We start from the raw sequence: 22,441 nt of genomic DNA on the forward strand, positions 1-22,441 counted from the left end.
AACTGTCCCACCATCATTGCACATGACAGTTTTACAATTGAGCTTTCCTCCCATCTGACCGTCCAGGCGTTAGAGGCATTGTTCAGCTCCCTTTTCTGAAAGAAAAAGTCAAGTACTTCTTCTTTCTTAGAATGATAGAATCATAGTAGGGCAGTATGGTGGCTCAGCAGTTAGTACTGCTGCCTCACAGTGGCGGGGACCTGGGTTTGATTCCAGCCTCAAGCAACTGTCTGTGCGGAGTTTGCACATCCTCCCGGTGTCTGCATGGGTTTCCTCCCATAGTCCAAAGATGTGCAGGTTATTTGGATTGGCTATGGTAAGTTGCCCAGAGTATTCAGGGATGTGTAGACTAGGTGGATTAACCATGGGAAATGTTGCAGGGATCTGGTAGGGAGGCTGGGTCTGGGTGGGATGCTCTTCAGAGGGTTGGCATGGATGCGATGGGCTGAATAGCCAGCTTCATGCTGTAAGGATTCTTTGATTCTTCTTTCTATCCCACCTGTGTTTCATGTTCTTCACTATGTTCCAGACTGTGCTGAGCAGATGGCCACTCTTCAGCCAGTCATTGAGACTGGCTGACTAGGGAGTAATCGAGTAATAACTCTCCTGGAACACATTTTTGGCCTTGTACTCCACAGCTCAGCAATGACATTTCAGCTGAGTTGCAGTATGTCTTGTCCCAGGTCTGTTGAACTGTTCACCTCAAGTCACCATTGGCTCCAAGCAATTTATTCTCTCACAGCACTGGGAAACATCCCACTGTGAAGTTTCAAGTTGAATGGGTTATTCCTTCTGAAATGACCTACTCAATGTGGTGAAGCAATGATCCTATGTTTTGCAGCTGCCTAACAGCAAAGATCAGCTTGCCCGATACTGACAGTTTTAGAGTTTATTAAAACAAATCTTTTTTTAATGTTTATCCAATTATTTCCCTGACTTTAACTCCACTTAGTGTGTCACCATCAGGAGTTGCTGGCAGTCAGAATATGAAACTGGGAAGCTGTTGCGGTCCCCGTAGAGTCTGATAACTTCTGGGGATAAAAGAACAGGTGTATTTCCCAGACACTGGTGGAAAGAATCACAAGATGCGAGTTTATGATTTGAGATGTTTAAAATAAGCAACACAGATCAAACATTACTTAACAGGCAATTAATACAACAGATTATTTATGCGTGAGCTGTTTATGTCAATCAAGATGATTCTTTTAAAACCATTTTCTGTTCACTGTATTCTGGCAGATGTGTAGCATTACATAAAGTTCCAAGTGACTCCCAATATTCCAACAGGATCATGTCTTCTCCCTGTCATGCCTTTCAGTGTCCTTCAACAACCATTCCACTCTGAATCTTTCCAGAACTGACTCCCACTAGCAAGGTCCGCCTCGGTGACTTTTTGTTTGTTAAATCTCCAGAAATCTCACTTTGTTCTGCTCTGCTTTCAAACAAAAAAAAAATCAGCTTTTTGCTTCATTGCTATCAAAAAACGGTCAATACTGGCTATTTTGTTTTGTCAGTGAAACTCAAGACATAAAAACACTCCCTTGATTTCAGTAAGTTTCAGTTTGTTTTGACCCCAGTAGCAACAAAATCACACGAGCCTGATTCCGAGTGGAGGTGCTTGAAACATCCTCATCAGAACATTGTTTAATTAAGATGTTTTGAAATATTATAATCTTATAAAGTTCATTGTTTGTAGTGATTCTAAAACCAAGCCTTTTTGCAGATTTGTACAAGGAATCCAAACAAATTAAGTTCTACAAACAGCGAAAATCTTGAATCATTGATAACAACATTTTTAACAGCATAGATCATACAAATGCAGTCCGTTATGATATAAAGCGATAGTTCGGTTCTCATGTGATATCCTGTTCTGGGAGAATCATGCAATAGCCACATCGCTTAAACTAATGGAGCTGGAATAACACTATAGCTGATACAGGTAAGGGAAGTTCGTGTTCTACGTTCTTCAGTCGCGTTAAAGCCAATTTGCGTCGAAGAAATGCACGCTATAGTAGAACGGACTATAGATTAGCACGCAGTCATTTCATTTCATGGACTCCCTCCATTTGCATCCGATAAAGTTGAGTCAAGAGATAGGACAAGTAAATTTATAATTTAAAAGGTTGGTATCCTATTACATTTGCCCAGAACAATGTAGAATTTTTTTTAAAGTATCACACTGTAGCCTTTTCTAAAATGTAGCTGGAACATGAAATAACTTTTTTAAATTAGGGCTATGTCCCCCAAAGCCCTTTTTCTTAAAAGGCTATGAAAAATGGGACCATTAATTGAGATTGCTAGATATTTGTGGCCTAAGTGAACAGATACAAATCCAAGATGGGTATTGGATTGAATACTGTATTCCTGCCTCGGGATGCTGTTGCACAAATTCCTCAGGGTATATATTTTCTATTCAACCTGTTTGGAGATGTTACTCCCCTCTGGAGCAGGTGGGACTCGAATCCAGTTCTTCGAGATCAGAGGCAGGGACACTGCCACTGCGTCACAAGCCCTTAAATTCCTCAGAGTAGTATGTTCGCCTAAACCATTTTCAGCTGCTTTCTTCAATCTTTCATGCTATCAAAAGGGGTCATGAACACGGAAGATTGGTTCTAAACATTGCACATTCATGACTCCACAGACACTGAAGTAATCCATGAGCATATACGACCAAGACCACAATATAATCCAGGCTGATAAGTAGCAAGTTACATTCGATCACTCAAATGCCAGGGAATGGCCATCCCTCAACAAGAGCCAATCAAACCATCACCCCTTAATATTCAATGGCCTTCACACGATCCTAGAATCCCATACTATCAACAATCCTGGGTTACTACTGACCAGAAACCGAACTGGGCGAGTCATATAAACACAGTGGTTACAAGGACTGGCCTGAGGCTAGGAGTACTGCAGCAAGTAACTCACCACCTGATTCCCCAGTGTTAGTCCACCATTTATTAGGCACAAGTCAGGAGTATGATAGAAATACTCCCCATGTGTCTGGATGGGGACAGCTCCAACAATACCCTTTCCCTAAGGACATTGTGGGTCAACCTACAGCATGCGGACTGCAGGGTTCAAAAGGCAGGTAAGCACCACCACCTCAGGGCAGATGGTGATCAGAATCAAATGCTGGCCAGCCAGGGACCTCCACATCCCCTGAAAAAAAATTACAGAAGTTCCTATGGGATAAAGCAAAGTTGGCTGTTGCTACACATAGCTGAAACTGATCAAAGAAACAATTGTAAAGTGTACGATTCACGCCTGTTGGTTTTAAAGTGAGATTAAATACTGGGTTCACCTGTAGTCTGAGGTGTTATGTTGGTCAGCAGGTGCTGGAAACTAACTGGAGTCTCCTGATTTCTTTGCAGCTGGACTGTGGCAACTTCCTGAGGGTCCTTCACTTCTACAACCAAACTCACCTGTACGTTTGTGGGACTGGAGCCTTCCACCCACGCTGTGCATACATTGCCACATCGATGTTCAACAGGGTAAGTGTCCTGGCTACCCCACACGCATTTTGTGAATGGTCAGCTATTGATGGAAAGTTACACTGTACAGTGCTGCAGCCTGTACTTTATTGACTGGGGCAGGGCATAGAGGAGGAACATAGGAACTGGAAGCTGTAGTGGATTAACATACTGTTCTTTTATTTGGAAGGCTTGGGTGGGAATGCAGACTGAGTGATTAACAATGGGATCTCTATACTGGTTGTAAAAATCCAACATAAATTTAGTTCAATCCAACCCTGAATGAGGCAGTCCATGGTACAATGCATGATTCAATACTAGTTGGCAGCCTGACCCTGGGAGCTGGTGAAGAGAATGAGAAACAGCAAAAGTGTGGTGGGCTACCCAGGGTAGAGCTGGTGACATTATTTCAGTTTATTGCTGACAGAAGGCCCAGACCTGTTTGTTTTATTTGTTAGCGGTGGGCGCGATCATTTCTAATTTGCGGACACCGTGAAAAGTGGCTTCAGGATTAGTCAGGAGAATTGGTCTGCCAAGCAACTTTAAGTATTGAGCACCATGTGGAGTTGGCAGGTTATGTTTTCGTACCTCTTTGCTGTTTTTGGTTCGGTTTGTTTGACATCGCCTCTCTAACCTGCAGTGAACTCCCAACTGAGTAAAATTGAATTGACCTGCTGTTCAGACCATCACTTTACTGTACCATGTTCCACACTATCACAGCTGATATAGACAGCTTCTGTGGACCACATTCCGTGCTGTGGACCACAGCTATCTCCCGTGTCAGCCTACATGGAGTAATGATGTGGAGATGCCGGTGTTGGACTGGGGTGGACAAAGTTAAAAATCACACGACACCACGTTATAGTCCAACAGATCTGTTTGGAAGTACAAGCTTTCGGAGTGGAACACCGGCTACCTGACGAAGCAGCGCTCTGAGAGCTTGTAATTCCAAACGAACCTGAAAGTGTAGTGCTGGAAAAGCACAGTAGGTCCGGCAGCATCTGAGGAGCAAGAGAATCAACATTTCGGGCATAAGCCCTTGACTCTGATCCCCAGCATCTGCAGTCCTCACTTTCTCTTCCGATCAGACCTGTTGAACTATAACCTGGTGTTGTGTGATTTTTAACTACATGGAGTAAAATCATGAAGCATACAAGGCCACTAGAAACTGAGAACAATTTCCACCCCAGTGTTCCACGTTTGTTGCAAAAGGCTGTGCAAGTTTCGGGTCAGATGAAATTTTCGAGACCCGGGGTCAAATCTTGTTTATTGCTCTTCTGAAGAAGAGTCAAACAGGACTCAATATTAACTTGGTTTTTCTATCTTTGCAGATGCTCACAGAGTTACTGGGGTTTTTCCAGCATTTTGGTTTTTAAAATTTTTTAAGTGGGAATGAACAGAGATGGAGATCAAGCTGGGATTTAGCGTTGATCAGGGTAATGAAGAGAAACATGGTGGAAATCATAATAGCAGGAGTTGAAATGCAGACCGGAAGTCTTTGTCTGCCAAAGGGACAGGAAAGGATGGGGAGGTAGGTGTAAACCAAATACACACTTGTCACCTTTGTCTACCTCTCTCAGCCCTAGCCCCCTCCACAATCTCTGCAGTTCTTGATTTCCAGTCTCTTGCAGAGCCCTGATTTTAACCACCTCCCAATTGACAAATGTGGAAGGCCCCAGCTTTTTTTAAAATTCCCTCCCTAATTCTCTTCACCTCTCAACCTTACTCTCTCCCTTTAAAGCACTCATTAAAGCCTGTCTCTTTGTAAAAGGCTTTTGGTCACCTGCCCAAATATCTCATTATGGGGTTCATTGTCAAATTCTGTTTGTTTGAGGCTGCCAGGACAACTGGAAGATTGTCTTTTAAATGTCCATAACCATTTCTGTGTTAGTGTCTGCCCAGGGTGGGGTGAGGAAGATTGAGACAAGCTGCCTTTGCTGAAGCTTATGCTACAATAATATACATCCTCCTTTTGGAAAGCCATTACCTCATCAACATTTCAGTGTCTAATCTCCAAGCTGCCCTACGCTGTGCTTCCCGAAGATTTATGCTGTTTATTGTGGAAGCTGATAACAAGAATTCCTTCTGTCTAGTGGGAATCTGGGAGGTCAGCAGAGTATAGTGTGAGACTCTCCCTCACTCCTGGCGATAAGCCTCTTCAGTCTAATTAGTGCTATATATAGTGTTTGATAGGGTCTTGGAAAGGTTCGTGCTCCTAGTTAGAGGGAAGGCAAGTCTCAAGCTGAGGGGGCCCTAACACCGTTGATCTTATCATGTGAGATACGGATTTTACAAGGAAGATTTAACTTGCAGCTCTGATAACGGTAGTCAAGGGGGAATTGGAGTTTAACCCCCTGAATGCTGAATTCCTTCGATAATTCCCCAGGAACAAAGCAGAACTGAAAAGGATAGTTTGCACTGAAGCCTGTTTATTATGCTATAGTCTTAGAATAGCCAGGAAAGACGGGCAGCTTCGCTATGAAAGTGTGATTTTGGTAATTGTGGTGTGACCACTCACCACCTACAGATTCTCCAGCTACTGCTGGGATGAGGGCTGGCAGTTGGTGAAGTGTTGACCTCATCCAGGAGTTCACATTATCTTCTTCCAATGATTGAAATAGGCTCTTGCAGACAAGTTCTCCAAACTAATTTCACTGAATGATACTGTAGGAAATATCGAGAAAAGGACAGATGAAAAATGACAGCCTGTATGTATCACAGTAAATTAAGGCAGGGAGTTAAATGCAAGCAGCTATCCTTGCTTTGACCACACAAATCTCTCTGCTCAGTTCTGGAAAGGTCATTTGAAGAACGTAGGGATAGCAGGGCAGACCAGTGCGTTACTAATTCACCCATTTTATACGGGCACAAGGAATGCAGACCAAGATTTTTTGAACAATGGAGATTTTGACATGGGGGGGGGGGGGGTGGTCTTGCTAACATATTTCTGTATTCACAAGGAAGCTGATACTGGCCTCCTACCAGCCCATACATTTTTGGAGCAAACTTCAGTTGATGAAAATATTCGAGCATGAATTAAAGAATCCCCATGCTGTTACATTGTGAACTTTAGAATGCTGTAATACAGTCAACTCCCATTCGCACATAGCTCACCAGCCAGAATATCCAACTCTCAAAAACAAACATTGCCTAAAAAGCTCGGCAGCATCTCTGGGGGGGAAAAAAAAATCAGAAACATTTTGGGTCTTCCTCAGAATATTCCACTGGGCAGAATCTCCGGCATACCCTTACTGTCAAGGCGTCATAGTTTCTAAATACAGTACCGAGGTCGTCAGTTTGAATCGGTTATAAAGAAACTGGCTAAATGTTGAAGTGTTTCCACTCCACATTTACAGTGGGAACATGTCACAGGTGAAGCAGCTCTGAGTCTTTGCACTTTGCCATTTATCACACCGTGCGTTTTTGTTTGATTTCCTACTGTTACATTGAGCTAGAATGGGATGACCAACTATTTTTGAATTTCTGTCACTGCCCAATCCTGAAGTACACCATGAATTTTCCTGCACCGTGCAGTGATACTGAGCACCACCATGCAGTGTGTTGGAACACTAAGCCTACAATGATACAGTCACAGAATGGAGCACCACAGTTTGTGTCACATGTCAGCGTGCTGTATTTTGCTGCCCTTGGGCAGAATCTGACAGTCCTCTGTTTGGAGGAATTTTGGAGAAGTTTAGGGATCTATAGTAAAACACCGACCGTATGTTTCCTGTGACTGATCCATCCCTCCCCAGCACAGCTATCATCTGATGTGGGGAGGATAAGTCTCGGGTGGCCCTATAATGATGGGAGATCCAGGAGGCCAGCCAGCTTGGGTAGAAAAGGAGGTGCTATGTCCTTAAAAGCCTCCCCCTTCCTTTAATTGGTGTCTTCCTCACCAAGGTCCCCCTGCCACCCCTCCATCAGAGACATCTCCTCCCCTGCTGGCGTATGCCTCACCTTCTCAGTGGTAACAATCTAGCTTTGTGACTGCTCAGTTCTCCTGCCATCTCTACTCCAAGAGCTGCTGTGAATTTGAAAGCAAGGATTGCATTTATGTAGTGCCTTTAACAACCACCTTGAAGTGCTTTCCGAGGTACTTTTGAAGTCACCAAATCCCAGTAAGTGCAAACGCCTGTGCTAGAAAATAATTAAAACATTAAGCAGTTTCACACAGCACTACGTTCACCAACTTGTGTTTTTCCATTCACTGTGTAGTGTGGTCCAGTTTCCCGCCTTCTGTTTTGCATGACCTCAGACACATGCTCTACTATTGCCCTGTACAGAGTACCACTTAACCCTTATTAGTAATCAGCCTCTGGTATCTGTCATTCTTGTTTGCTGTTTTGTTGCAAAATTGCTGCTGCCATACGCAAAGGGTTAATGACTCGCAATCATGGCTGTGTCCCCGGTGGTCTACAATAGCCACCTTTCATCGTTCCTGTCAGGGGAGGTCATGGAAATTAAACTGTTCATTAATTTCAGCCACAGCTAACAAGTTGGACAATTTATGACTTGAAAGTTTGTAACACATCACTGCCCAAGATGGCAAACAACAACAAATCTGTTCACTTTTAGACAATGTTTAGAATCATAGGGTAATGCGTCATACAAGGAAACCATTCAGCCAATTGTGCTTGTGCCAGCTCTTTGCAAGTTAGCCAATTATCTCTGCCCCCTTCCTTTTCCCCCCCCATTTTCTGTTTATTCATTCATATGTTTATTGCCCATCCCTAACTACCCAGAGGGCAATTAGGGGTCAACCAAATTGCTGTGGAGTTACATGTAGGCCAGACCAGTTTCTTTCCTGAAAGAACAATAGTGACCCAGATGGCTTCTTCCAACAATTGACCATGGATTCATGGTCAGGTTTCTTTTAAAATTTAATTCACCACCACGTGGTGGGATTTGAATCCAGTCCCCAGAATGCTACCCGGCTCTCTGGATTAACAGTTCAGTGATAATACCATTAGGCCAACACTTGCTCATTCCTGCAAATAATTCCTTTTCAAATATTAATCCAATTCCTTGTCAAATATGCTTTCACCATGTTTTCAGACCAGATAATCCAGGAACTAACTGTTTGCTTCATATTTGTTTGAAAAGAATCCTCTTCTCCCCTCTGTTTATTAAAGTACTATTTTGGTTTGAAGAGTATGGTAGGAACATAAGAGGTGGGAATAAGTCATTAAGCCCCTTGAGCTGTCTCTCCCATTCACCGAGATCATGGCTATGAACAAAGTGCAGGGAGGTTTTAAGATGGTGATCTACTAGATACAGTCAGAGGATCCAATCCTCCCTGACATCTGAATTCAATTTGAATAATGAGCCATCTGCCAACCCCTGCATGTCCCAGCAGGAGGCTTTGTCAGGTCAGGCAGTCTTTAATGGATTGGTGTTGGAGGATTGAGTTGGTACTGGGAGGTCCTAAATTTTCTCAGGTCTCATCCTGGCCTTGGATTTCCTTGTTTGGCTTTGGGAATGCAACTTCTACACAGAGGCTTCTGAAACATCAGATTCTGCAAATGCATTGTTTGGTGGCAGTAGATTACTCAGTATTTACAGTAAAGAAATGGACCAGGTCTCGTGCCTGCCTGAGTCAATGATCTGTACAGGCTCTTTCTTTATTCTTTCAGGTCAAATGACTGGCACTGATAAGGCCAAGTTCAAACTAGACTGGGCATTTACTCCAATTTCATGGTCATTGCACACATCTGCCTGGGTTTACCTGTTCCTGTATTTTTGAAGCCTGGACAGAGGGCATTGCTGACCCTCTGCTGTCACTGTGCCCATTCTAAGCCAAGTCTGAGAGGATTGAGCCATTTATTTTAAAGAAAAAAGTTCTTTCTCGGGAACTCTTGGTTAGATTGGCATCTATTGCCAATTCCTAACTGCCCTGGAGAAGAGTGCCTTCAGGAAGAGAGTAACAGGATGTTGGCCCAGTCAAAGGAATAGCAAAGTATTTGAGTCAGGATGGTGAGTGTTTTGGGGCTGGCGGGGGTGGGGGTGGGGGGAGGGAGGTGTGTGTAGTGGAGGAGTCCGTGGGAGGTGATGTTCCCATGTTTCTGCTTGCCCTTCAAAGGGATAGAGTCCAGGGGTTTGGAAGGTGCTGTTGAAGGAACTTGGTGACCTCCACGCAGCCTATCAGCAGATCACTTTCCAAAGTTCACCTTGTATTGATCAAATCTGCCCACCTTCCGATGTCATTATTCACCGCATCGTCCCCAGGAACATTATGCTCAGGCATCAAAGGAGGGTAGGATTTGCCTTGACTGTGATACCTCTATTGCTGAAGTAGCCCTTCTACACTGAGCACCACTGATCCAGAATCTGGTTTCCAGCATCTGCAGTCATTGTTTTTACCTTCTACACTGAGCATCAGCGGTCCTGTTTCACCACTACTGTGAAGAGCTGGCTCAGCTAGGTGGGGGGGAGAGAAGAAAATCACCTAGAAAAGGTCAAAATAATTTAAAGGTCAGTCCTGCAGGGCTAATTCCTCATGACACTGCTCTTTAAATCAGTGTATAATCTGACATCTGTGTACAGCTGATTAGCTATTCAACGTGAAACCTTCAGGGTGCCAATTTTGAGAATCAAAGTAAAATTGAAAGGCTCTTCTGGCTGTATGTGTCATATTTCAGTCCAGGTATGTATGGTAGAGGAACGTGAGAGTACTTCCTTAACACACAACTGGTGGGGGTGAGTGAGGAAAGATGCAGATTGGCAATGCCATGTCCTGGCACAGACTCCACAGGATACCGGGCGAGGTTGTACATGTGCAGGCTGTCCAATTAATACACGACATGGCCTCCCCAGTCTGAAACACTGGCTCGTTGCAAGTATTAGTTGGCCGATCACCTACTGTTGGAGGTGATTTCCTCAAATTCCAGGAGCAGCAATTTCTGTTTTATATGCTGTTGCATTGTTTTGGAACTTTGGAAAGAAAAAAGTCAAAACAGCAGCCTTAAAAGGGAGAAGAACAGACAAAGGAAGCACATGGTGAAATCAGTGCAGGAGAGAGAAAGAAAAAAACTGACACAGCAGTGAACCTGCAGTTACTGCGTTTGCTATATCGCTGGATCGGAGTGCGTCTGGGAAAATTAGCAAACAGTGAAATTCACAACTGATCTTGGAGGAACTGTTTGGGTGAAGTTCACAGCACAGAAGGAGATAAGTGTATTGTTTTTAAATGTGGCCTGCAGAAAGTCTGCAGTAGTGAGTAGAGTGGGTTCTTTCTTGATATGTTTTTTGAAATATGTCTCTTGATGCAACTTAAAATATAAGCCATAAATATTCATTTAACCTGGGGCAGTGTTTTGTAGAGGAATAAGACGGTGTTATTTTCTGGGTCTGTAGATTGTGAAGGAGCAAAAATGGCCTTTAGTAGAGTGATATGCGCTTCTTATCAGATGTGCGAGTTTAAAGAGAGTTTAAGGGTTACTGTGGATTAGATCTGCAATAAATGCTGTTGGTTGCGAATCTTATCGGATCGAATGGATCAGTTGAAGAGACAATTAGAAGCAATGAGGAATTTGCAACAGCAACAGTATGTGATGGATGGCAGTTATAGGAAGGGGAGAAAAGTCTTAGAAACAGTCACATAGATGGGTTAATTCCAGGAAAAGTAAGAGGTAGGCACCTAGTGCAGGAGCCTTCTGTGACTATACCCATTTCAAACAAGTATGCTGTTTTGGAAAATGTAGGGGGTGATGTATTCTCAGGGGAACGTAGCACGAACAACCAAGTTTCTGGTATTGAGACTGGCTCTACTGCGACGAGGGGTATGTCGGGTTCCAAGAGATCAATTGTGTAGGGGACTCTCTAGTCCGAGGTATGTTTCTGTGGCCAGCAGCAAAAAATCAGAATGGTGTGTTGCTTCCCTGGTGCTAGGATCAAGGATGTCTCAGAGGGTGCAGAATGTTCTCAAGGGGGAGAGGGGCCAGTAGGAGGTCATTATCCACATTGGAACCAACAATGTAGGAAGGGGAAAGGTTGAGATTCTGAAGGGAGATTACAGAGAGTTAGTCAGGAATTTAAAAAGGAGGTCCTCGAGAGTAGTAATATCTGGAATACTCCCAGTGCTACAAGCTAGTGAGGGCAGGAATTGGAGGATAGAGCAGATGAATGCATGGCTGAGGAGCTGGTATATGGGAGAAGGATTCACATTTTTGGACCATTGGAATCTCTTTTGAGGTAGAGGTGACCTTTACCGGGAGGACGGATTGCACCTAAATTGGAAGGGGAGGAATATACTGGCAGGGAGATTTGCTAGAGCTGCTCGGGAGGATTTAAACTAGTAAGATGGGGGTGTGGGACCAGGGAGATAGTGAGGAAAGAGATCAATCTGAGACTGGTACAGTTGAGAACAGAAGTGAGTCGAACAGTCAGGGCAGGCAGGGACAAGGTAAGACTAATAAATTAAACTGCATTTATTTCAATGCAAGGGGCCTAACAGGGAAGACGGATTAACTCTGGGCATGGTTAGGAACATGCGACTGGGATATCATAGCAATTACAGAAACATGGCTCAGGGAGAGCAGGACTGGCAGTTTAATGTTCCAGGGTACAAATGCTACAGGAAGGATAGAAAGGGAGGCAAGAGGAGGAGGGGGGGTGGCATTTTTGATAAGGGATAGCATTACAGCTGTGCTGAGGGAGGATATTCCTGGAAACACATCCAGGGAAGTTATTTGGGTGGAACTGAGAAATAAGAAAGGGATGATTACAATCCCAATAATGTATTATAGACCCCCTTAAAGTCAAAAGGAAATTGAGAAACAAACTTGTAAGGAGATCTCAGCTATTTGTAAGAATAATAGGGTGATTATGGTAGGGGATTTTAACTTTCTAGACATAGACTGGGACTGCCATAGTGTTAAGGTTTTAGATGGAGAGGAATTTAAGTGCGTACAATAAAATTTTCTGATTCAGTATGTGGATCTACCTACTAGAGAAGGTTCAAAACTTGACCTACTCTTGGGAAATAAGGCAGGGCAGGTGACTGAGGTGTCAGTGGGGGAGTACTTTGGGGCCAGCGACCATAATTCTATTAGATTTAAAATAGTGATGGAAAAGGCTCGACCTGATCTAAAAATCAAAGTTCTAAATTGGAGAAAGGCCAATTTTGACGGTATTAGGCAAGAACTTTCAAAAGCTGTGTGGGGTCAGATGTTCGCAGGTAAAGGGGCAGCTGTAAAGTGGGAAGCCTTCAGAAACGAGATAACGAGAATCCAGTGAAAGTATATTCCTGTCAGGGTGAAAGGAAAGGCTGGGGACAGGGAATAGGTGCCAGCCTAGACATCATTGAGTGGCACGGTGACTCAGTGGTTAACACTGCTGCCTCACAGCACTAGGGTCCCAGGTTCAATTCCTGCCTCAGGCGACTGGCTATGTGAAGTTTGCACATTCTCCCCATGTCTGCTTGGGTTTCCTCCAGGTGCTCTGGTTTCCTCCTACAGTCCAAAGATGTGCGGGTCAGGTGAATTGGCCACGCTAAATTGCCCGTAGTGTTAGGTGCATTAGTCAGAGGGAAATGGGTCTGGGTGGGTTACTGTTCGGAGGGTTGGTGTGGACTTGTTGGGCCAAAGGGCCTGTTTCCACGCTGTAGGGAATCTAATCAAGTCATATGTAAGATATAGGCAGGATAAATCAAGTAAATCCTCAGAAGAGTATAAAGGCAGGAGGAGTATACTTCAGAGGGAAATAAGGAGGGCAAAAAGAGGACATGAAATAGCTTTGGCAAATAGAGTTAAGGAGAATCCAAAGGCTTTTTACAAATACATTAAGGATAACTAGGCAGAGAATAGGGCCCCTCAAAGATTAGCAAGGCAACCTTTGTGTGGAGCTGCAGGAGATGGGGGCACATACTAAACGAGTATTTTGCATCAGTATTTACTGTGGAAAAGGATATGGAAGATATAGAAAGTAGCAAAATAGATGGTGACACCTTGCAAAATGTCCATGTTACAGAGGAGGAAGTGCTGGATGTCTTGAAATGCATAAAGGTGGATAGATCCCCAGGACCTGATCAGGTGTACCCTAGAACTCTGTGGGAAGCTAGGGAAGTGATTGCTGGGCCTCTTGCTGAGATATTTGTATCATCGATAGTCACAAGTGAGGTGCCGGAAGACTGGAGGTTGGCTAACGTGGTGCCACTGTTTAAGAAGGGCGGTAAAGACAAGCCAGGGAACTATAGACAAGTGAGCCGGACATCGGTGATAGGCAAGTTGTTGGAGGGAATCCTGAGGGACAGGATGTACATGTATTTGAAAAGACAAGGACTGATCAGGGATAGTCAGCATGGCTTTGTATGTGAGAAATCATGTCTCACAAACTTAATTGAGTTTCTTGAAGTAACAAAGATTATTGTTGAGGGCAGAGCAGTAGATGTGATCTACATGGGCTTCAGTAAGCCGTTCAACAAAATTCCCCATGGGAGCCTGGTTAACAAGGTTAGATCTCATGGAATACAGGGAGAAGTTACCATTTGGATACAGAACTGGCTCAAAGGTAGAAGACAGAGGGTGGTGGTGGAGGGTTGTTTTTCAGACTGGATGCCTGAGACCAATGGAGTGCTAGAACGATCGGTGCTGGGTCCTCTACTTTTTGTCATTTACATAAATGATTTGGATGTGAGCATACGAGGTACAGTTAGTAAGTTTGCAGATGACACCAAAATTAGAGGTGTAGTGGACAGCGAAGAAGGTTACCTCAGATTACAAACAGGATCTGGACCAGATGGGCCAATGGGCAGAGAAGTGGCAGATGATGTTTAATTTAGATAAATGCGAGGTGCTACATTTTGGGAAAGCAAATCTTAGCAGGATTTATACACTTAATGATAAGGTCCTAGGGAGTGTTGCTGAACAAAGAGACCTTGGAGTGCAGGTTCATAGCTCCTTGAAAGTGGAGCCACAGGTAGATAGGATAGTGAAGAAGGTGTTTGGTATGCTTTCCTTTATTGGTCAGAATATTGAGTACAGGAGTTGGGAGGTCATGTTACAGCTGTACAGGACATTGGTTAGGCCACTGTTGGGATATTGCATGCAATTCTGGTCTCCTTCCTATCAGAAAGATGTTGTGAAACTTGAAAGGGTTCAGAAAAGATTTACAAGGATGTTGCCAGGGTTGGAGGATTCTAGCCATAGGGAGAGGTTGAATAGGCTGGGGCTGTTTTTCCTGGAGCGCTGGAGGCTGAGGGGTTACCTTATAGAGGTTTACAAAATTGAGGGGCCTGGGGTCGGGGAGTCCAGAACTAGGGGGCATAGGTTTAGGGTGAGAGGGGAAAGATATAAGAGACCTAAGGGGCAACCTTTTCATGCAGAGGGTGGTATGTGTATGGAATGAGCTGCCAGAGGAAGTGGTGGAGACTGGTACAAATGCAACATTTAAAAAGCATTTGGATGGGTATATGAATAGGAAGGGTTTGGAGGGATATGGGTTGGGTGCTGGCAGGTGGGACTAGATTAGGTTGGAGTATCTGGTTGGCATGGACGGATTGGACCGAAGGGTCTGCTTCCATGCTGTGCATCTCTATGACTTTATGACTCTAATATGAACTGGGCCTGTGCCTAAGGATCGATGCCATAACGTCAAATCACATGGACCTGGGATCCAAGTCTATCGGGAAATGACCTCTTACCAGGAGCACACCAAAGCATTTTGGTGTCCTCGACAAACTAAGACTTTCACACTCCCCACATCCCACAGTCAATATCGAAATTAGGCACAGGAGTAGGCCATTCAGGCCTATGAGCCTGTCCACCATTTAATCTAATCATGGCTGATCCTGTATCTCAACGTTATATTTCTACTGTCCTGCCCCTCCCATGGACGCCTTTAAATTTGTTTTTAAAAGATGATCTATCTCTTTCGTGAAAATATTCAGTGATGTGGCCTCCATAGCCCTTTGTGGTAAAGAATTCCACAGCTTCCCTATGTTTTCACTGAAGAAATTTTCTCATCTCGGAACTGTATTCTGACACTGTAACGCCTAGTTGAAGATTCTTTTCTCTGGTTGCACTGTCTCCCGGCAAGCAATCTGTTGAGCCCTGTTAGAATTTTATAGGTTTTAATCAGATCCCTCTTTCCTTTTCTGAACTTTTTTTCTTTAAATTCTGAGTTGCTGGTTGGCTTTTTGTTGATAGCCCATCCTAAGTTGCCCTTGAGGTGGTGGTCAATTGCCTTCTCAATTTGTAGCAATTGTTACAACTGAGAGGCTTGCAAAGGTCAGAGTCAGCCATATTGCTGTTGGTCTGGAGTCACATGTAGGCCAGACCAGATGACCATGCTCGATTTCCTTCCCTAAAGTCCATTCGTGAACCAAATGGGGTTTTCCCCAAACAATTATTAAACATTAATTCCAGAATTTTTTCATTGAATTCAAATTCCACCATTTTCCATGGCAGCATTTGATCCTAGCACCCCAGGACCTTACTTGGGTCTCTGGATTAATAGTCCAGTGGTAATACTGCTAGCCATCACCACCTCTCTCATTAAGTTGCTCTCGCAAACACATGCATAGTTAAACCAATCTCTCCTCATAGGATATATAGAGGAAAATGAGAAGTCTCGAGTGAAATTTGCCTTTTATTTACTTGGCAAAGCAAGATCTAATTCAGTGCTGTTAAAGCCTGACACTCAAGGTGACTGTAGTTCACCAATATGTTCTGGCCAGCCCTATCTCTCACTTGTGTATAGTTATGTTCAATAAAAGCTGCTAATGTTCATTTACATCACTGTACACACAATGTGCTACAAAATGCATTGACAATAAAAGCCAAACAATGCTCTGTCATACAAAACTTCTGAACATCAAGCAACTCTCTTCCCCCTAAAAAGCTGTTGAAACTGGTGGGGTGAAGTGGGGGTGGGGTCAGTGATACTTGCTTGGCTCAGGGTATTGAGGGATATGGAAACAAGGTGAGTAAATAGAATGGAGTTAGAGATCATCCATGATATGATTGAGTGGCAGAACTGACTTGAGAGGTTGAATGGTCTAGTCCTCTGTTTCTCTGTTCCTAGAATACGTAAGACACAAAACAAATCTTCAGTGGGAGAACTGCTGAGGATATTGGGAGCCAATAAATAAAGTCCAATCTGGTTAAGTAGGTCATTTAATTTAATAAAACTGGCTGATTCACCCTTGTAACCTGTACCTTACCCCCACACATGCTGATAAAGGGCCAGGTCTTGTAAATTGGCTCTCATTGACCCTTTCCTCTCCGGATCACCTACAACTCAAAACCACCTCTCGTGTCTATCGGAGCTGTTAACTGCTGGGGGACTCTGGAAGTTGTTATGGATTAACCTGTCAATATAGTGAGAATATGAAAGGATGTGCTTGTGTTGGGGAAGTATTTCAGCTGCTGGTCACTTTGCTGAACCGTTGTGCTCAGTTGCACTGAAAACAGCTCTGACTGGAGGTTGCTTGGAGTTTTGGTGAGAGAATCCAAGCCAGTGTTGACTTTTGGAGCTCCTGGGCAGATCTGAATCCATAACTTCACTACAGTCATGGTGTGAACCGAGAGTACAACCAGAGGAAGAAACAATCAGCGATTCTGCTGTCCTACCACCCAGAGAGTCAGAGGTAGGAGGCAATGAATGGCTCAATAGCCTCAACTCATTATAGAGCCAGTGAGGAGGGGGTGGAGACAGTAAGTGTTCTCATCTGTCCTGAAGACAGTGGAGGAGGCGGATAAAGTGATCAGATCTGTCTCTGGGATGTGGGCACCATTGGCCAGGCCAGCATTTATTTCCCATTCTTAATTACCCAGTTGTGTGTCAGGAGTCACAAGTAGGCTTGATCAGGTAAGGATGGCAGATTTCTTCACCTCACTGGCATTAGCAGGCCGGATGGGTTTTTACAGCAATTTGCAGCCTAATGATGATCATTAAGCTAGCTTTTTTATTCCAGACTTTCTTGGATTCAAATTTCACCATCTGCTGGGATTCAAATTAATGTTCTGTCCTCAGACTCTGAGCCTGGTGCTCTGGATTGCCAGCCCAGTAACATTACCACTACATCACTGCCTCCCTCTCTTCCTTTAAGATGTTTTTTTTTAAATTGAACAACTATCCCTGATCTTTTGCTTATTCCCACAATATCTCCATCTGTGGATCCACACCAGATTTTGTCTGATAGCACCCTTTTGAAAGGCTTGGGGACATTATATTGCTTTGAAGGTATGATACAAGTGCAAATTATTGTTGTGTACCTTTCTTGAGACTGTTTACACTGTTGCAGTTTGCAAAATGCTTTTGGATGAGAAGGCAAATGATGTTTGACTCCAGCTTGTTCACCCTTTCCTGCTCTATCAGTAGATGATGCCTGAATGTTTTGAGTTTAGGGCTCAAATTGTGATGTGATTGTTGGATGGAAAGTAAACCCACCCTTTCAATTGCAGCAGTAATCCAACCCTTCCAATAGTTTATTCCCTGTCGACCATCCTAGTTCCTATTGAGACTTTTTTTTTGACCAGTGTTTTCACCCCTCTGAAAAGAAAAGGCAATGATTGAACACAATGCATGCTCACTTTCCTTCTTTTGGGACAGGATATTGTTGCCTAGATGACAACCAATGTGTTTAATCTAGTTGCACATTCAGTTTCCACTCTGCAGGCGTTTGCAGTAAAATCGAGGCTAACACTCCAGTGTCATGCTGAAAGAGTGCTACATCGTTGTGTTTGAAATGGTCCATTAGACCCTGGCTCTGCCTGGCCATTCCAGTGGATGCAAAGGATTCCATGGTGCTAGTTTAAAGAAAAGAAACATGTTCTCTTCAGTGCATAAAACCAAAATACTGCAAATCTGAAATAAAATCCAAAAATCAAATACAGAGACCCAGATTTGAATCCCACCGAGGCAGATGGTGGAATTTGAGTTCAAACAAATCAGGAATTAAGACTCTAATGATGACCATGAATCCATTGTCAATTCTCAGAAGACCCCATCTGGTTCACTAATGTCTCTGAGGGAAGGAAAGTGCCATCCTTACCCAGTCTGGATGACTCCATGTGACTCCAGACCACAGCAATGTGGTTGACCCTTAATTGGCCTCTAGAGATGGGCACTAAATGCTAGTCTAGCCAATGACCCCCACATCCCATGAATGAAGTAAACAAAAAACTTCAGAAGCTCAGCAGGTCAAGCAGCATCTGTGGACAGAGAAACCGAGTTAATGTTCGGAGTCTGATGCTACTCTTCCTTGGAACTGAAGAGAGGTGGAATGTTGGTGGGTTTTATGCTGTTAAGATAGGGGGAGAAGAGCAAGTGGCAGAGAAGGGGAGGCTAATGAAAAGTGAGAGTGTACACGTCAAAAGTATCATAGAACAAATGGCAAAGGAAGAGGTAAGCTTGTGGAGAAAACAGCATTGATCTAAAGTAGGCACTAGTAAGAAAATGAAGGTGAGTTTTTCAGAAAAAATGTGAAAATCAAGGTTACAGACACTTGATGGATAAAGGTATATCAAAGTGGAGGGTAAAATTCATGGTCTGAAGTTGCTGAACTCAATATTGAGTCCAAAAGGCTATAGAGTGGCTGTTGGTTGATTGTGAAATGGGGTGGTGTTCCCTTATCTTGCGTTGGGCTTCACTGGAGCCCCTGCAGCAAGCCTAGAACAGAAATGTGAGCATGAGAGTAGGATGTTTTACTGAAATGACAAGTGACCGCAATGATCTTGCTTATAGACTGAGTGGAGGTATTCCATGATTTGTCTCCCCAGTGTAAAGGAGGCTGCATGGTGACTGCAAATTCAGGCAACTAGATTGAAACAAGTGCAAATAAATTACTGCTTCACCTGGAGACTGAGGCCTTGGTCAATGAAGCGATAGAGAAGGTAAAAGATTAAGAGGCCCATCTTGGGGTGACACGGTGGCTCAGTGATTAGCACTGCTGCCTCACAACGCTGGGGATCGAGGTTCAATTCCACCCTTGAGGACAGTCTGTGGAGTTGCACAAACTGCATTGGTTTCCTCTGGGTGCTGTCACAGTTCAAAGATGTGCAGGTTAGGTGGATTGGCCATGCTAAATAGCCTGTACTGTCTGGGGATGCGTAGTTTGGGTGGGTTGGCCATAGGAAAAACAGGGTTACAGGGACAGGATGGGTTGAATCGAATCGAACCACGGTGAAAAGCTTTGTCTTGCAAGCAATACAGGCAGATCATAGAGTTAAGTAGCATAGATGCCTAAATACTAGGTAAACAGCGGCAAAAGCAAAACATGGGTACAGGTGAATGTTAAGAATTTTGAGTCCATTCAGTATTCTAACAACAGTAAGGTATCGGAGGAGCTTCAAATCTGTGAGTTTAGATAAAACATAGTTATTAATAATTTATAAAAGTATGCTATTAAGTTTAAAGAGTGTAGAATGATTGTAGGAAATAGGAAACTTAGATCTGCACGCAGGAGCTCGCAAGGATTTGAACCTATCCGACGCTATATTGCATCCAGGAAAAGGTAACACGTTGTGTGTCTGGATAGGATGCTTTTCAGAGAGTCTGTGGATGCAATGGGCTGATTGGCCTGCTTTCACATTGTAGGGATTCTATAATCTCATGGGAAGTCATTGGGGATCATAGAGAAGTGACTTAGGGTATCGTGGAGTGACTGGTTTCTTCAGAATACCAAGAGGGGAGGAGTCAACAAATTTACTGGTGGCAGAAATGAGGGAAAATGATCCTTTGAAAATTGAGACTCTTTGGAGTGGAAATTGAAGACGATTGGAACCCCAAAATCAAACAAATGACTGGAGATCTGAGGCATAAAGAAACAGAAATTGCTGGAGAAACAGAGCAGATCTGGCAGCACCTGTGGAGAAAAAGCAGAGTTAACATTTAGAGTCCAATGACCCTTCAGAAGAAAAACCCTATCATGGTTCAGGGAGGGGACAAGAAGGGGAGAAAGCAGAAGTGTGAGAAATGAGTCAGATAGATGGGGGCCCTGACCATCATTTTATGGAGGAATCCTTGGTTGAGGAAAAAGGAAGACAAGTTGGAAGGACCCCTGTGGAAGGTGGCGGAAGTGGAGAAACCTGGAGAATGGGATTGTGTCCTGAAGGAAGTAGTGTGTTATTTTTATTCATTCATGGGATGAGGTCATCGTTGGCTTGGCTGAAATGTGTTGCCCGTCCCTATTTGCCCAGAGGCAACCACATTACTGTGGCTCTGGAATCACATATAGGCCAGACCACGTAAGGATGGTAGTTTCCTTCCCTAAAGGACAGTAGTGACCCAGAAGAGTTTTTCTTGACAATCGACAATGGATTCACGGTCACCATTAGATCCTTAATTTCAGATTTTGTTTTGTTTTCATTGAATTCAGATTGCACCATCTGCTATGTTCAAATTCAAAACCAGATTCCCAGAACATTATCTGGGTCTCTGGATTAATAGTTCAACGATAATACCGCTAGCCCATCACCACCTCCATTAGGAAATGTAGCTGAAGTAGCTGTGAGAGACCATGGAGTTATAATGAATATTAATAGACAGCCTGTTCTCCTCAGTGACCTGGTCAACATATAGCCTTCATGCAACATCATTAAATAGATTTTCTCAACTTTTATCATTCTGATATTTGTGGGAGCTTGCTGTTGAATTTGGTAGCTGTGACTCCCACAGTACAACAATTTGACTGTACTTCAACAACTACTTCTTTGGCTATATTTGAAACTAGGAGAAAGTGAGGACTGCAGATGCTGGAGATCAGAGCTGAAAATGTGTTGCTGGAAAAGGTGCAGCAGGTCAGGCAGCATCCAAGGAGCAGGAGAATCGACATTTCGGCCATGAGCCCGATTCCTGAAGAAGGGCTCATGCCCGAAACGTCGATTCTCCTGCTCCTTGGATGCTGCCTGACCTGCTGCGCTTTTCCAGCAACACATTTTCAGCTATATTTGAAACTCCCAAATATGCTTAAGAGATAAAAGGCGCTATAGTAATGCAAGTTCAGTTTGTTCTTATTGTGCCATATTGATGCCTCTGCCTTTTACCCAACCCCAGCATGCTTTAGCCAATAAACCATCAGCTCCCAACATACTCCAGTCTCTGCTGATCATATTTGGGCCTCAATTGAATTAAGTCAGTTTGTCACAATTTGTCTTTTATAGTAGCGTTTGCTTCATTGTATTCAAACCCTTATTAAAATTTTACCATGATTTTAAGTCAGAGTTCCTGATGTTTTAACCTGTTGACTGAACCAACGTCAGTGTTTAAATTGTTCAAACAGGACTGAGCGAATGGTTGAGTGATTTTTTTGCTAATTCAGAGGAAGTTAAGCATCCTAAGGGGCTGTATACAACATGCCTTTCCATTTGGTTACGGCATGTCTGCTGAGCTGTCAATATGGAGGAAGCTTGAGAAAGAAATGACATTTATGACCAGCAAGGGCACCACAGATTGCAAGCACAGTCAAATGTGTGCAGATGCTTTTTGTTCTGAGGCACATGCAAACATAAAATGCTTTTTTTTATGTCACATGAAGTGATCGGAGTCCTAATGAGTGACACAACCTTTTTGTCCTTCCTTATTTGGACAGATGACAGCTGACTAGCCAAAGTAGTACAATTGGTTGTCAACATCGGTCTAAAGAAATGTACCCATGACAGGTGCCAGGAACATCTGCAGAGCTAGACTAAGATCTGTCATTGGTTGGAGGAACTGGCAACAGGATGCTTCCTCCCTCTTTTTTTTTTCTTTCCCCCCCAGTGTAAATTAAGACCACAGGTGCTGCAATGACAAATGGGCATACACATAAGCTGAGGCAAAGCAACAACACGAGTGTTATAGCCGTATTCTCAACCACAATTTGTGTGCAGCTAAAGCTGTAGTGAGGATATTTGCTCACACATTCTACTTCCCTCCTGGGGACACAGATTCGGGGGAAAAAAAGCTATCCTGGGGCCATGCAGAGATTCCATTATAAAACGTTGATTCCATATGTATGTTTGAGACAACAGATTAAGAAAGAATTT

The 22,441-nt window shown here is 43.6% G+C and overlaps 1 protein-coding gene across 2 annotated transcripts in view; it reads left to right on the forward strand.

Annotated features, from left to right (window-relative positions):
* sema3h (sema domain, immunoglobulin domain (Ig), short basic domain, secreted, (semaphorin) 3H) overlaps positions 1–22,441 on the forward strand; it is a 159,429-nt gene that overhangs the window by 66,260 nt on the left and 70,728 nt on the right. For both annotated transcript variants that reach the window (XM_043708547.1, XM_043708548.1), the window contains exon 4: positions 3,375–3,494. In XM_043708547.1, the coding sequence (XP_043564482.1) occupies positions 3,375–3,494 (120 nt within the window). The remainder of the gene's footprint in view (positions 1–3,374; positions 3,495–22,441) is intronic.

The sequence above is a fragment of the Chiloscyllium plagiosum genome, chromosome 18, assembly GCF_004010195.1.
Source record: "Chiloscyllium plagiosum isolate BGI_BamShark_2017 chromosome 18, ASM401019v2, whole genome shotgun sequence".
NCBI classification, from domain to species: domain Eukaryota; kingdom Metazoa; phylum Chordata; class Chondrichthyes; order Orectolobiformes; family Hemiscylliidae; genus Chiloscyllium; species Chiloscyllium plagiosum.